At 37.3% G+C, this 17,372-nt stretch overlaps 1 protein-coding gene across 3 annotated transcripts in view; it reads right to left on the bottom strand.

The window, feature by feature from the left end:
* Window positions 1-17,372, bottom strand: part of LOC106876073 (uncharacterized) — a 143,285-nt gene that overhangs the window by 113,350 nt on the left and 12,563 nt on the right. For all 3 annotated transcript variants that reach the window (XR_016242711.1, XR_016242712.1, XM_014924478.3), the window contains exons 4-7: window positions 11,371-11,494; window positions 10,247-10,389; window positions 7,967-9,793; window positions 4,366-4,454 (exon numbers count right to left, since the gene is read on the bottom strand). Coding sequence is in view for 1 of the 3 variants with exons in the window: in XM_014924478.3 (XP_014779964.2) it covers window positions 4,366-4,454; window positions 7,967-9,793; window positions 10,247-10,389; window positions 11,371-11,494 (2,183 nt within the window). In the remaining 2 variants the exon portion in view is untranslated. The remainder of the gene's footprint in view (window positions 1-4,365; window positions 4,455-7,966; window positions 9,794-10,246; window positions 10,390-11,370; window positions 11,495-17,372) is intronic.

The raw sequence follows: 17,372 nt of genomic DNA on the forward strand, positions 1-17,372 counted from the left end.
AAACCAGAGAACATGGTCTTAATATTTTCTTTTTTTTTTGCCTATGCCTTAATCGGGGGAGGAAGTTATCATAATACAGGTGACCAGGTCTAAATATTTTAAAGATATTTATGGTCATGTGATGATGTTAAAGTCTACCGTCTAAGAACAGGAACAGGTTGTCCTTCAGACACAGTTTCCATCTTCTGAATTTCACCCACAAAGCTTTGATTGATCTGAAGCTATCACAGAAGATGCTTATCCAAGGTGCCATCCAGTGGAATCAAACCTGAAACCAAGTAATTGCAAAGCAAACTTGTCAATCACATGGCCAAGCCTAATTCCACTGACATTAGCCGAATTACTTTTACACATATGTGTGTATGGGTGGGTGGGGTAAAAAAAATGGGAAAACAATGAAAGTTAATTAGATGTACACAGTGAATATATTAGATTGGCACTCAGTGGAAGTTTTTGGTGGAAAAATAAGGGTGGAAATGATGTCTTGAGCACAGCTCTTTGTCAGACAAAGAAAGAAGTCCAGAGAGGAAGAAAAGAAGGAAGGAGTAGGTAGCCTGGAGAAAAGCATGTTCATTGTTGTACGGCCAAAAAATAATGGACCAGAAGTTGGAGAGAGATAGAAAATGTGGGTTTTGAAGGTAGGAGAGTGCAAAAGTGGCCATTGTGTATGTGAGATCAGTGATTACCATCAATTTCAGAGTAGATCAGATGAAAATTTGATACTCTGAATAAACAGACATTGCTTGAAATGTATTTATTGGTGTTGTTCAAGCTGATGTCCTGCCTTTCAACGACCAATAAAGATCCAATAATATACAGATATTAAGATTTAAAAAAAAAACTTGTTATATTTAAGATTGTTTTAGCTGCACAAGGAAACTATTTCTAATCACCTCTTTGAAGAGTGTTTGATATGACTTGTTAAAGTACTTTATCTACAAACCTTTTGATGCATTATACTCATTCAATATGAAGGTGTTTCATGACCTTTATACATCACATCAAAGCAAGAGAGAGCCTGATTATCTGTTCCGGTTTATTTACTACTGATTATATTTTTATCTTTATCTTTGTACAAGAGTGTGTAAACAGCTGAGGTAAATCATAGCTGTTTACACTAATCATCATTGTCTAATGAGCCTAATCAAGACAAAACTCACAAAACTTCCCAGCTCAACCCAGCAAGGCTAGACTGAGGGGGTGGTAAAAGGCCTGATGGTATGACAATTTTCCTATTCTGTGGTGGTAGGCCCCTCATGTGGGATGCCACATACTCAGAATCCTTCTCCAGCAGCAATTTGGTATGTTCAGATAGCAGCCCAGGCTCTGCTGCTCATTAGGCCAAGAAGAGCAAGCTATCGAGCTATCCATCACTCTCTGACAGGTTTATGGTTGAGTCTGTGGCAGTGGAGGCCTCTGGTGTTCTTAGCCCCATGGACCATATCCCTGGTCACCATTATTGGAGTGGAGATGGCTATCCGCATGTGTGAGTGCTGTGAGTCAGAGTGGTTTTTCCAGCACAACTCCCTCGCCATCCTCTGGGGCAATGCCTTTTCCATTTTGTCTGATGGGACACTGAGGCATTCTGACAAGACATTTTTGATATTTCTCTGTTGTGATGAAGTGGAGAGATATGTAATTTAAGCAGGGCCTTTCACATCACCTGTTATTTTACTTATTACACATCCTTCACTCACAGCTCCTTTTTAGAGTTCAGGAGCCTCCATTACCATGCCAATGTCACACATTTCATATCCCTAATCTGTAGCAATGACATCTAGGGTAGGAGATTATGTAACATTTCCTACCAACCAGCAAAGATCTCTAATAAATGAAAGATAATATGAATTCATTTCTTTGCCATTTACTGTGTCTAGGAGAAGAGTCCTACAAAGTTCTCCCTGGAATGGTATAATTGATACCATTAACCCTTTAGTATTCAGATTACTCTGTGAAATGCAACACTTTAGTCATGTTGTTTTGAATTAATTATCTTGTAGCTTTGAGATTTCAATGAAGTGATTGTAAATTTTTAGGATGACATTCTAAGGTAGGTGTGAGAAGCCAAGTCTTGAGAACTTGAGCATAAAACAGGTAGAATATTTTGGCTGGATATAGCCGGTTTAAATGCTTAAACAGTTGATGTTCCTCTTGGATTTTCGTTAGTAGATACTAGCAGGAAAGACATGAGCAAAGAAGGAAATCCAGTGAACTAACGTCCTGGGAAGGAAAAACTAGGCATTGTGATTAGTGTAGTGTTTGGATGGGTTGGTCACAATAGAGGTGATGAGAGAAAGACAAATGAGTGGGACAGGAATACATGAGGGGAGGCAGCAGGAGTCCAGTCAGCACTGAGGAGAAACAGAAATCATTATAGTATCAGTAGAAGAAGCAGAGAGAGGAGACAGTGCACCTGTGGGCCAGTGGCTGGAGTTGTATCTGTGAGTGAGTCACCCTTTTCTGGAAATGGTGTAGGACAGGTCTGGCCAACCTGAGGCCCATGGGCCACATGCGTCCCGCAGACTTTTATCTTGTGGACCACTTGATACTTTCTTGAAATGGGTTTATTGAAACAAATAAAAGTTTTATCGAAAATTAAAGATTGCAATGAAAAGTAAAAAAGAAAGATTCTACTGTTTTTGCAATGATAATATTTCATGTTGAATCAATGATCATTCATTCATTATTGTAATAATAGCATGAAAAAGCAAAATGCTTTCAATTCTGTCAGTATACAAGTGGCCCCCGGAATACTTTCTGTGATTAAAGTGGCTCGCAATGTAATTTGAAGGGGCCAGACCTGGTCTAGGATGTCTTTCTGTGCAGCAGTAGCAGCACCATACATGTAAGCATTACAGTCCTTTCTGGGATTCACCTAAGCTTTGCAGAGTAGTAATAATTACTGGGCGGTGAAGAATGTTCTGGCCCTAAAGAGAAGGGTTGGAACTTGAACGCAATTCTAGCGATGTTAAGGACGTACTTTTGCTATAAAAGATTCTCAGTGATGGTGGGAACCAACAAATGGAGCAATTGAGAGGGCCCTAAAGCACTGTTCAGCAAAAGACTACTCTGTGAGATCAGTGGTGAGTGGAGGCGCAATGGCCCAGTGGTAAGGGCAGCGGACTCGCGGTCATAGGATCGCAGTTTCGATTCCCAGACCGGGCGTTGTGAGTGTTTATTGAGCGAAAACACCTAAAGCTCCATGAGGCTCTGGCAGGAGATGGTGGCGAACCCTGCTGTATTCTTTCACCTGTAATTCAAAGGGTCAACCTTGTCACACTGTGTCACGCTGAATATCCTCGAGAACTACATTAAGGGTACATGGGTCTGTGGAGTGCTCAGCCACTTGCACATTAATTTCATGAGCAGGCTGTTCCGTTGATCGGATCAACTTCTCTCAGTGGTGAAACATCACAAATTTTCATTTTAAGTAATGGATGTGTTCTCCACAAAATATTTTGTACTGTATCTTTTATTTATTCATTTCAGTCATTAGACTTCGGCCATGCTAGAGCATTGCCTTGAAGAACTTTTAGTCAAATTAATCAACCCCCAGTACTAATATTTCTTAAGCCTTTGTCTATCTATCGGTTACTTTTCCCAGACTGCTAAGTTATGGGAACATAAGGAGCACTCCGTCGGTTATGACGACGAGGGTCCCAGCTGATACGATCAACTGAACAGCCTCCTCATGAAATTAACATGAATGTGGCTGAGTACTTCACAGACACATGCACCCATAGTATAGTTCTCAGGGAGATTCAGCGTGACATAGGGTATGACAAGGCTGGCCCTTTGAAATACAGGTACTACTCATTTTTGTCAGCTGAGTGGACTGGAGAAACGTGAAATAAAGTGTCTAGCTCAAGGAGACAACGCGTCGCCAGGAATTGAACTCATGACCTTACAATCATGAGTCGAATGCCCTAACCACTAAGCCACGCACCTTCACTTATGGGAACATAAACATACCAACACTAATAGTCAAGTGGTGGTGTTGGGGGAACAAAGACACACACACATACATACAATGGGCTTCTTTCAGTTTCTGTCTACCAAATCTACCCAAAAGGCTTTGGTTGGCCTGAGGCTATAGTAGAAGACACTTGCCCAAGGTGCTGCACAGTGCGACTGAACTTGGAACCACGTGACTCGGGAGCAATCTTTTTATTACACAACCATGCTAGAAGATGACAACAATAACCATTAAATTTGATAAGTCTACAGGAAGTAGCCTGTATCTGGGAGCCACATATCATTTGGCAGACAACTAAATAAATACATGAAAAAATAGAAAAAAATTCTAAAAAATTTTGATCACAATGTACAACAAAAATCAAATTAGTGATGAATTAATTTCAATACCTTATTTTTGCATAGGTCAGGAAATGAAGAAAGTTCTTTTATTTGTGAGATAGTAGAATCCTTCTTGCCTTCTTGTGGATCATCTGAAACTATATACATACCCATATATATATATATATATATATATATATATATATATATATATATATATATATATATATATATACATATAAGTGGATTAACAAAAGAAAAAGGCACTCAATACATTTAGTAAGAGCTACATGTATTACTTAAAATATGGAGCCAAATCAACTGTTTTACATAATAATAATAATAATAATAATAATAATAATAATAATAATATATATATATATATATATATATATATATATATATATATATATATATATATGTATATATACACACATACATCAACTAATATATGTACACACCTCTTAACCCTTATACCTTTGCATGTACACACACATATGCAGAGAGACAGACACACACACACACACACACATACACAAGGTACCCAAAAGTAACCAGAAATGTTCTCTGTGGTACAAACCCATTGTAGTTCAGGTTTCTGCTGCTGGAAGCCACTTGATGTGACCCTCAGGCATCAGTCTGCTGACTGACGGTGTCACATATAGTTGTACTGCTATGTGATGTATCTTTGTTTTGCAGGGCTTTTACCCTGTTGGTAGTTTTTGCGATGGCTGAAACAAAGGAACAGCATGCTTCCGTGAAATTCTGTTTTCTGCTGAGGAAAACGGCGTCCGAAACAGTTGTCATGCTTCAAACAGCTTACGAGGACACTGCCATGAGCAAAACACAAGTTCATGAGAGGTTTCTATGCTTTAGGAGTGATCACTTGTCGTTTGAAGACCAATCTCATTCAGGGCGACCGTCGACCTCCCGAACGAATGAAAACATCATGAAAATTCAAGAACTGATCTTTAGAGGACCATCACTGAACAATTGACAAACTTGTTGATATGACTGGTGTGTCCTGGAGTTCCTGCCAACGAATTTTGAATGAGAAAGTGTTGCAAGATGTGTGCCTCATTTGCTCACAAAAAACCAAAAGCAGTCACGACTGAATGCATGTCGTGAACTGAAAGAAGAGTTGGATGTTGATGTGGACTTTTTTCGAAAGTCATCACTGGTGATGAAAGCTGGTGCTATGGGATTTGCAGATGTGGAAGAGGTGAAGAAATAACGAAGGTGGCTTTGAAAGGCATCATTTCACAAGAGTTCCAGCATCGCTTCGAATAGTGAAAACATGCCTGGACTGATACATTGCTCCAAATGGAGAATATTTTGAAGGCAATAAAAGCGTAAACATGTAAAACTAAGTGAGTAAAATAATACTTTGCCAGATTAGATTGAGCCTGGTGCAGCCTTCTGGCTCACCCGTCCTCAGTCAAACTGTTCAACCCATGGCATTCCTCACCCCCCCGCTTTGTATGTATGCAGTGTATGACCCCCCCGCTTTGTATGTATATGACAGCTGTAGTAACATTATCACCCCATTACCACCACTGTTCTCACATTCACTGATATAAGTCACCGTCTCTCTGTTACTATCTCCCTCAGACTAATATTTTTTGCAACCTTCTCATTTTATCATATAATTCACCCAACACCCCTGGGGGGAGGGCATATTATAGATTTCTATTGAAATCCAATTAGCCTATTATTGAACTGGATATTAGTGTAACATATATGCAAAATTTTGTGAATATTGGTTTGCTGGTTTAGGCACTAAGATGGTAACAGACAGACAGAAATTGCCATTTATATACATAGATAATGTTATTTGACATAAGATATCTTGTTAAAAATTAATTAAGTGGAAAGTTAAGTTAGTTTACAAGGAAGTGCGTGTTGTTATGTAGATGGGGAGAGATGTTGTTCAATATTGTCTACACTATTTGTTTATTTATTTATAATTGATTCAATCAATTTTACAGATAACACAATTCCTTCATTTTGACAAGAAGCCAATACGCTGCTAACTTGAACGTAACCACCAGCCAATTACTAGTGCAGGAACACACTGATTGCCAGACTAACAGCAATATATAATAAGTAAATAAGAAAATGAATAAATAAATAAAGTTCACCTCACCACCCCACATATATATTCAAAAATTAAATGGTCAAAAGGTGCCATTTTCTAGCACATTTTCAATTAACTTGAAACTTAGATTTCTTTGTAATGATAAAGAGATGTAAATATCAAAAACGTCAACCATAAAAAATAAAAATAATAGATAAAAAATAATAATAATGAAATTTAAAAAAATCATGAATTACTTTCAGTTTCTTTCATATCAATAGATGGATAACACATTAAAAAACCCCACCTCATGAAATCTGTTGGCGTTGCATGTGTTCTGTTGGCACTGGTTAGCAAATAGATTAGCTGAACTAAGACTGATAGGATAGTCTTGAAATACACAATGATATGCAAGAAGCACATCTGACTATAGAAAACCAGCTTCAACAAACTCTGTCTGACCCATGCAAGCACAGAAAGTGGATGTTAAATGCTGATGAAGCAGACCTGGGTAAAGTTTTTGAAGAGGACCAGCAGTGACTCCACCTGCAAGTCTCTACGTCCCATAACACTGATGATACCCAAGGGAGAATGGTAAGAGGGTCAACACAGCTTAGCACCAGTCTCATTGCAGGTATTGCCATCGAAATACATACAGTCTCAACTAAAACACAAGGGATCTAGTATAACATTTTCAGTTTCACTAATCCACTGCTCTGTGCAGGGAATAGAGTCAAGAGAAGTAATGTTCTGGAAAGACTGGCTTAGATATATTGATTTGAGTGAACCTGGGGACATAGTATGGGTGATGAGAGAAAATAATGAGCAAGTTGAGAGTATCTGAATAGATGTGGCATGAGAACAGCAAGCTATTAGGAGCAGAGGTCTGTATTGCATGTAGGAAAGGCAGAAAAAGGAGACAATATATTTGTAGATCAGAGGTTGAAATGTGTTGGTGAGTGACTATATGACAATTGGTCAAGTGCCCTTTCTTTGGATTATGTGTGCATGCATGTGTGCGTGTGTGTGTAACAACAGTACTATTCCAGATATAGAAGTAGTACATCATTCTGTGTTTCACCTGGGCTTTTATGATGCAGTTTCTGCTATACTGAGGGTATACATTTGCCAAGAGACATTAGCAGTGATGAATGAGGCTTAGACAAACATAAACAATTCTGTCACAAAAACACAAAATTAGCTGCAACATCAATAGCTCCAAAACTCTATGCTGGTATAAATACCACCAACAATAAATGCAGCAGAAACAATTACAGCTGCATTCTGACTAAGTCTCTGTTACAGCTACCACTAGGATCTATAAGATTATAGATACAGATATGGCTAGAGAGAATACATGTCAATTCTTCAGTGTACCCATATAATTAACCACTGCATGTTGTAGTATGGTGTATTGTCCTCAGCTAAGCAGAGATGTGGAATAACTGGAACTATAGATATGTGGATACTTGACTGAATATAACTACACATCCTTCCACACAGATGTTAACTTAGATTACATATTCTTTCACACTGTTATTAACCTAGATTACACAATCTTCCACACTCTAATATAAACTTGGATAATACTACCTTGCATAGTGTTGTTGGTTTGAGCAGCACAACTTTCCTCAGCATTGTTGGTTTGGACATCAGCACAACTTTCTACAGAGTTCTTGGTTTCAACAGCACAAGGTTCCAATGAGGTGCTAGTTTGAATGGCAGCACTATCTTCCAAAAGATTGTTAGTTTCAACAGCAGCACAACCTTCCACAATGTTGTTGACTGAGACAGCAACGAAACCTACCATGGGATTGTAAGTTTGGTCAGCAGCACAGCCTTCTGCAGTGTTCTTAGTTTGGACAACACAATCTTCCACAAAAATGTTAGGCTGGACAGCACAATTTTCCATAGTATTCTTCAACTGGACAGTATTACTCCCAGCAGTGTTCTTGGTTTGAAAAGCGCAGCCTCCAATAGAATTGTCGGTGTTCATAATACAATCTTCTACAGTTTTATTACTTTGGACAGCACTGTATTCTTCCATGTTATTGCTTTGGACAATATCATTTTTTACAGTATTGTGGGTTGCACTGTCTTCAGCAATGTTTTCTTTATTAACAGGTTTGACAAGATCAGATTCAATCTTAGTAAATGGTTGGTTGAAGTTAAGTAGTGTAGTATTATTTAGTTTTGTATTGGAATCGGAGTAGTGCTTTTCTGTGGCATTACTTGTGGAGAAATCTTGCATTTTGAAGGAAAATTTTACAAGAGGTGATGACTGATGGATCTGACTTGCAGTAGGATATGAAAAACGTTTAGCTTTTCCCTTTAATCTACTTTTCCTGCTTAAAGAAAGACTGGCTGTTGACTTAGGTTTCACTGTTACATTTGAGTCACAAGATACTGATAAATCTTTATGCTGCTTGCTTTCTATATTGTTACACACTGAATGACAGTTAATATTTCTACTTTCAGAAGACGTTTCAGAAACATCATCTACCAATTTAAATTCTGACAAATTTTTAACAGAATCAAATTGTTCAACATGTTTTTCTTGACTATGTATATCATTCAAACAATCTTTGACAATTTCTAAATTATTTTGAATGGAAGAATCATGTTGTTTTGACTGAGGTTTCTCTGCATGTAATTCAATGCTGTGAGGTACATGGTTTTTGTCAATATCCAGATTCACAACAGTCTCAGACGCTTCACAAATCTTCATTGGATCCTCTAATGCTTTTAAAGAATTTTTCTCACAGGCTGCAGATTCAAATGAAGAATTAAAATCTGAACTTTTGCAACAATTGACAACTTCTTTGTTGATTTTAAATTTATTTTCATCAGAAACTAAACTCGTTACAGATGGACTATGACCTACATTAGCCACAAGGGAATTATGATCTGGAGTTCGTCCATCTGATACTTGATTAAAGGAATGCATATCAGTTGACTGGCATAACAATGGATTTACTGGAACCAAATCATTCTTTGACTGATTTTTCTGTGGAATTGAAGAAGGTATGTCTGAGAAATGAACGCTCTTGTGCATTGAAGTCGGATGTTTATTTTTAATTAAAATAGAATGCAGTAGAGAATTGTCTTTGTTAATACTATCAACTGGAGGAGTCAACATGCTTGCCTTTTCAGATACATCAAAATTAGTAGTTGAGTAATTTTTAGAATCATCTTTATTAATAGCTTCAAATAATATTGGAGATGAAACTTCCATAGAATATTCTGAGATGTCAGTTGTAGTAAAGGTTTTGTCATTTTCATTCAACTCGGTATGGATTGTTGAAGACAATATAGCAGAATCTTCCAATTCAGATATGTCTCCATTTGGAGAAAATAAAGCACGGGCAAAAAATTTTGATTGAGTAATTTGTCCTGTGCTTTCGTCATCTTTACACTCATCTGAAAAATATGGATAATAAATAAGGAGTTAAATAACGCCAATAAATTCACTATAAAGTTTGAATGTATGCAATGACAATGATGACATCCAAAACCATTGCTATTAAACTTGTGATTAATAATAAAAAAAGTTAAGGTAGGAAAGGTGGCAGAATCATTTGCACACCAGGCTACATGTTTAGTGGCATTTTATCTGCCTTTACATTCCAAGTTCAAATTCTGCTGAGGTCGACTTTGTTTTTCATCCTGTTAAGATCAATAAAATAAGTACCAGTTGAGCACTGCAGTTGATGTAATTGAGTAGCACCCACCCACAAACTTGCAGGCTTTGCACCAAAATTTGAAACGGATAAGAAAAGTAAAGCCTAATGAGAAAAACACAGGAACTTAATTTAAATAATATATACAAGAAACAAATTTAAATGTCTAAACAACTATTTTAAATATTTGTACCTTCAGAACTGGTCTTAATATAACCAGGTGGAGTTGCCAAAGAGCTGGTCCAAGAATAAGTGGTTTCATCCAAGCTAATACCCAAACTGTTTTTGTTATTTGTTGTAGAAGTTGAGAAAAATTCATCTTCAGGCTGGTTGAAGCTGAAATTATTTACAGAACATAATAGCAATATTTATAACAGAATGCGTCATTCTAATATTACAGAACAGAAGCATTTTACTTTTTAATCACATTGCACTTGGTTCATTACTATTTGATAAATGTGAAGAATGAAAATCAGAGAAACAGTATTCATCATGATTCATTTTAACATCCACTTTTCCAGGCTTGCATGCATAGGTCGGATGGAGTTTATTGAGGCAGACTTTTTATGGCTGGATGCTGTCCCTGTCACTAATCCTTACCTGTTTCCAAGCAAGGTAATGTTTCCCCATGACTGGACATGTTTCCACATAATATTGGAAATGAATGACACCCATTTACAACCAACACACAATATTAAGACGTGACACACACACACACACGAGTTTCTTTCAGTTTCTGTCTAACAAATCCATTCACGAGGCTTTGATTGGTCTAGAACTGAAGTAGACACTAGTCCAGGGTCACATAGTAGGACTGAACCTGAAACCATGTGGTTAGGAAGCAGAGTTCTTAACCACACACCCACCAATGTATACCTCTGATTTCATTGTTGGTATAGGTTGGGTGGTTTGAGTCAGTTCTAATTCGAAGGACCATGTCTTATAACAGTTTTATATTTGGCTTGTGTGTGTATTTGTGTGTCCTTTTCTCTCCTAGTAGTGACCATGCATAATAGTTGTAGATGAGTGTCACCATCATACAATTCTGTAGAAACGTGTCCAGACACGGAGAAATATCATCTTGCTGGGAAGCAGGTGAGGACTGGTGACAGGAATGGTATTCAGGCATAGAAATTCTGACAGAATGAATTCTATTTCAGCCCCTTGCAAGCATAGGAAAGTGGACATTAAAATAATAAATGATGATAATAATGATGATTACAGAGAATTTGATACATGTAGGAACTGAATCCCAATAGAATGCAATTGTAAATTAAATCTCAATAAAAAAATTGAAAATGTAAATTTGGAAAATACCTTTTGGAATGTAGACTTAGTGATGTAGAGCAGTGACTAGAGTCATTCTCAGACAAAATGGAATGTTCTTCAAAAATGTTCTGTTTATGAGATTTCTTCTTATTACCACAATATGGAGTTGATGCTAAGGGAGAAAAAATGCATTTATTCATATAATCAGGTGATAGTGGAATTAACATGTTAATTAATTATGTTTATGTATAAAAAAAATTAAAAAAAACATCAATAATGAGTACTGTATTTAATGATATATAAGGGACATTTCTTTCCCCTCAAATCTCTTGAAAACTCAGCCCAGGTCTCATATGTGAAATTGGGCCAAAATTACATGCTTTGATGCAATAAAGATGCCAGTACCATGTGGCTGATTCCAGTACCCCCTGATTGGTTCCTGTACCGGTGGCACGTAAAAAGCACTATCTGAACGTGATTGATGCCAAGCCCACCTGACTGGCTCTTGTGCTGGTGGCACGTAAAAAGCACCCACTACATTCTCGCAGTGGTTGGCATTAGGAAGGGCATCCAGGTGTAGAAACATTGCCAAATCAGATTGGAGCCTGGTGCAGCCGCTGACTCTCCAGACCTCGGTCAAACTGTCCAAACCATGCCAGCTTGGAAAACGGACATTAAACAATGATGGTAATGTGCTGCTGAAATTGGGGTATATCCAATATGCCCATGCATCTTTTATGCCATCAGATATGGTATGCAAAGTAACTGGAACACCATTTATTGGAGTGCTAAAAAACTACAGAAGATACCATGATAACTGCACTAAGTCGGAGTTATGTGAGCCTGTTACATTGCCATTTCTTTCTAAGACTAAGTAACTTAATAAGAGCTTTATGAATTGGATCACTATTTTACCATTTCACAGTATTAGTAAAATACTAAAGGAAAATACTAACAGGTGTACCAAAACATCTCCAGATTCTTGGCACTATTGATCATTAAGACAACCATCATCATTTAACATCTGCTTTTCCATGCTTGCATGTGTCAGAGGAAATTTACTGAAACATTTTTTACAGCTGGATGCTCTTCCTGATGCTAATCCTCACCTGTTTCCAAGCAAGGTAACATTTCCTTCCTATGGCTTAGCTGACTGGCTTGGCTTCATGCTCTTGCTTGATGTGGCTACGGTAATTCCAAGTTAGGGGTCCCAGAGGCATCATCATGTGTAGAGCTGACCAGGCCCACCAGTGCTCTCCATCGCTGGCCAGTCCCTCTGCATCCTCCAAGGTGACATTGAGACTCTGGAGATCCTCCCCAATAACGTCCAGCCACCTGCTTCAATTGATCCCAGCTTAACCATCACTGCAGACATGGCCACAACCAACGTCACCTGAAGACTTGATCCTGTCATCTCTTAAGTCAGTGTCACCCTGAAGAAACTCAACAACTGCAAAGTCCCTGGAATCTGCATTATCACCACGGAGATGTTGAAGGTGGGCTGAGAAAACATGATGAGGAGGCTCACTTGCACCATCAACCATGTATCGGTGTCAGAGCAAATCCCAAATGACTGGACCTGGGACATCATCCTCCATATCTAGAAATGGAAGGGTAACAAACTTGTCTGCAGCAACCACAGGGGTGTTACCCTCCTCTTCATCCCGGACAAGCTCTTCACCAGGATCCTTCTCAACCAGGCTCTTCCTGTCATTAGAAGCAGACGCTGCCCACAACAAGCTGGATTCATGCTGCACTGATCTACCACCGACCATATTTTTGCCCTTCATCTCTTCATTTCCTATGGCCAGACATGTTTTTCATGGATGACCAGAAATGAGGAACATTGCTTGTATGACAATGATGCTTGTTTACAGCCATCATGTGATCTCAATATAAGGATACACACAAACATGCACGCACGCCTGCCTGCCTGCCTGCATGCCAGGCCGCCCGCCCGCCTATCTCTCTATCTATCAATGTATCTATCTTACACACACACACACACATGCATGCATGCATGCAATAAGCTTTTTTCAGTTTCCATCCACAAAATCCACTTATATGTTGTTGACCAGCCTGAAACTACAGTAGAAGACACTTGCCCAAAGTACTGCACAGTGGAACTGAACCCAAGACCACATGGTTGGGAAGCAAGCTGCTTAACCATACAGCCACACCTGCACTAATGTATAAAAAAAAATTTAAAAACTGTGATTAGGAAACCATTAAATTGAAATTTACTTCAGTCTACAGCTTATATTTAATCTTTAAAGTTCTAAATAAACATTTTTGCCTCCTGAAAACATTAAGGATACAACTTAAGAAATAAGTATTACTGGTTATATATAAAACATAGTCGTTTTAGGTGCCTTTTTGTTCTTGTAGCATGGACCAAATGAAAGTTTGTTGCAGCTGTTTATAGATCATCAAGCAAAACATACATGCATGCATGTATGTACACACACACAAACATTTGATGGATTCTCTCACTTACCGTCTACCAAATTCAGCCACAAGACTTTGATTAGCCTGAGCTATAGTAGGAGATACTTGTCCAAGATGCCACATGGTTGGACTGAACTCATAACTATATGCTTGGGAAACAAACTTCTTAACCACACAGTTGTCCCTGTGTCATACATATGTGCAGAGAGGTGACAGTTTCAAAGAAAATTGCCAGGCCGCTCAAAGCTAGAAGTCTGAGAACTCTCAGACTTCTAGTTTTGAGCGGCCTGTGTATATATATATATATATATATATATATATATATATATATATATATATATATATGAACAGGTTGAGGTCTCAAAGCGACAAAATTTTTTGACAAATTAAATTTAAATTGCTTTCGTTCCAGCACACGATCTCAGATCAGGTCACTTGCTATGCAAGTACATCTCCGTATATATATATATATATATATATATATATATATATATGTATATATATATATGTAATAGATCAGGATTCAAGTGAATCAGGCACTTAAATGATAAAGCATTGGGCCAGATCGAAAATTAAAAGGTGTACACAACAAAATTAGAGGAATACATAAGTGGGTACCGAAGTACAGACAGAAAGATATTCATGCATTCACCTGATGAAAACGGTTTTTACTAACGATGTAATGTCTCCATTAATCAATTAAAAATTTGTTGGAAACAGCTGTAGCGAATTGACACATTATCCATATGTTGTTATTTATTTATTTATCAATCATCATCATTGTTTTAATGTTCCTTTTTCTATACTCACTTTTGTTGGATGGAATTTGTTGAAGTGGATTTTCTATGCTCTGGTAATAGAAAGGGCATCTAGCTGTAGAAAATCTGCCTCAATAAACTATGTTTGACCCAAAGAAGTATGGAAAAGTGGACGTTAAAATGATTTCTCCTTAAATTCGTTGTCTATGTTGTTTGAAACAGTAATTAACAAATTGGAGAGATTTAATGAAATAATTGATTTTTTCATTAATAAGCTAACGTTTGGAACATAACAAACAGTTTTTCAATGGAGATTTTCATTTAAATATGAACTCAGTAAAATGGATGGTCATTGTTTAAAAGAACTAGAATGAAACTCAGCAGGTTTGAATAAAAAGGGTTAAAATATGATTTTTGAAAGTCATGCACTTTTAATTTCAGGACTAATATCTTGAGCCATAAATTCTATTTTACTATGAACACACACACAAAGATAAATGATTATCAAATTATATTTACTGAAATAGAATAAAAAAAAAAAAAAAGGAAACAGTTTTAGAAAATAGATGTAATTAGTAAAAATGTTGTGTCTAATTCTCATTCATGATTAATCTTCTGCTGTTGTTTTACGTGAATAACTGCTTTCGTAAACTAACACATCACAGAAAACAATCTATGTACAGTTATTTCCCTTGGCTTATTTTTCGAAACTTTACAACTGACCAAATGTCCTTGTTAACTGTTTTCCTATCTATAAAAGCTTAGGTTCAATAATCAAAGCAGGCTTAAGAAAACTGATTCACTGCTGAGTTTTATTAAGATCAAAAGATGTGTAATTGCTGTTGACATATTTTGGTGTTATAAAACTCAATATAACATTGCCTGCCAACGACGGTCAAGTTTTCTCTCTAAGCATGAAAATACAATTTCCTGAGGAATATATACTCTTTTACTTGTTTCAGTCATTTGACTGCAGCCATGCTGGAGCACCGCCTTTAGTAGAGAAAATCGACCCCAGTACTTATTCTTTGTAAGCCTAGTACTTATTTTATCGGTCTCTTTTTGCCGAACCGCTAGGTTACAGGGACGTAAACACACCAGCATAGGTTGTCAAGCGATGGTGGGGGGACAAACATAGACACACAAACATATATATATACACATATATACGACGGGCTTCTTTCAGTTTCTATCGGTCTCTTTTTACCGAATCGCTAAGTTACAGGGACGTAAACACACCAGCATAGGTTGTCAAGCGATGGTGGGGGGACAAACATACATATATACGACGGGCTTCTTTCAGTTTCCGTCTACCAAATCCACTCACAAGGCTTTGGTCGGCCCGAAGCTTTAGTAGAAGACACTTGCCCAAGGTGCCATGCAGTAGGACTGAACCTGGAACCATATGGTTGGTAAGTAAGCTACTTACCACACAGCCACTCCTGCACCTATATCTTTTATCTTTTACTTGGGCCATGGCCACGCTGGGGAAATGCTTTGAATTGTTTAGTCAAACAAATCGACTCCAGTATGTGTTTTCTTTTAAGTCAGGTAATCATTCTATCGGTCTCTATTGTCGAACTGTTAAGTTACAGGAATGTTAAATAAACCAATACCAGGTGGGGTGGAGCAAACACACACACACACACACACACACACACACATACGACAAATTCAATCACAAGGCATTGGTGAGTCTGAGGCTATAGTCAAAGACACTTGCCCAAGGTGCTGTGCAGCAGGATTGAACACGAAACCACATAGTTGCCAAACGAAATTCTTAACCACACAACCATGATAGTCATTAATGGTTCCGCTAGGTTTAAGTTCCCTTTCTCTAGTTATGATACAAATATAAATTCATTAAGAATTTTTTGCCATATATCATTCAGTACTTTTACCACCTACCTGAATTATTTAAAGCAGCTATTTATCTACATTCCACATACTAAAAAAAAAAGGAAAAAAAAATTCACAATACAAATAATATAAGAGTAGCACGTTTGATTGTCATTTCTTTTGTCCATATATTCAGCAGTTATGGTAGCTGTTAATCCTCATCAGCCAGAACACATTGCAGCCCTTTGGGAATTTGCATTGTCATGTGAGATTATATAGCAGCTCTAAATAGGCAAACGATGTTTTAGTAATAAATACATATTTTGAAATGTGAAAAGAAACACAGAAAGAATGTACAATCTCATTATCAGAAACAGAAATTAGTCCATTGCAACATATAGTATATTGGTGTGACCTATTTTCGAAAAGACTTGAAATTTGGGATTTAAAAATACATTTACAGATTAATCTATTCAACTATATTGAAGAGAAAAGAATCTCTCTAATTAAGTTGACATCAGGTCAATAACCCACTGTTTAGTGTATTGTGAAAGCATATGACATTGTGTCAGTTGAACATACATATGGAAATAACAATATGTTATTAACACAAGCAAAAAAGATACAGGTTTCAAATTCTCACACAAGGCCAGCAATTTAAGGGGGAGGGATAAGTTGATTACGTCGACCCCTGTGCGTAACTAGTACTTATTTTATGAACCCTGAAAGGATAAAAGGCAAAGTTGGTCGCAGCAGAATGTAAAGAGTTGGGAAAAATGCTGTTAAGAATTGTGTCCAACAAGTTAAAGATTCTATCAACTTGCCACCTTAGCCAAAAGAAATAATAAAAGAGAAAGTTTCTTTCTTATTCAACAAGATATCATGTTGTTGTATCATGTTTAGAGAAGCAAACAAAACAAAAAGTAGGAAGAATTTAAGAAACCAGAGTGAGGTAATGAAAATAAAAGAGATATTCAGTGTAAAGTTGTACCATTTCATATAACT

Source organism: Octopus bimaculoides, chromosome 7, assembly GCF_046866305.1.
Source record: "Octopus bimaculoides isolate indiv1 chromosome 7, ASM4686630v1, whole genome shotgun sequence".
Classification (NCBI taxonomy): Eukaryota; Metazoa; Mollusca; class Cephalopoda; order Octopoda; family Octopodidae; genus Octopus; species Octopus bimaculoides.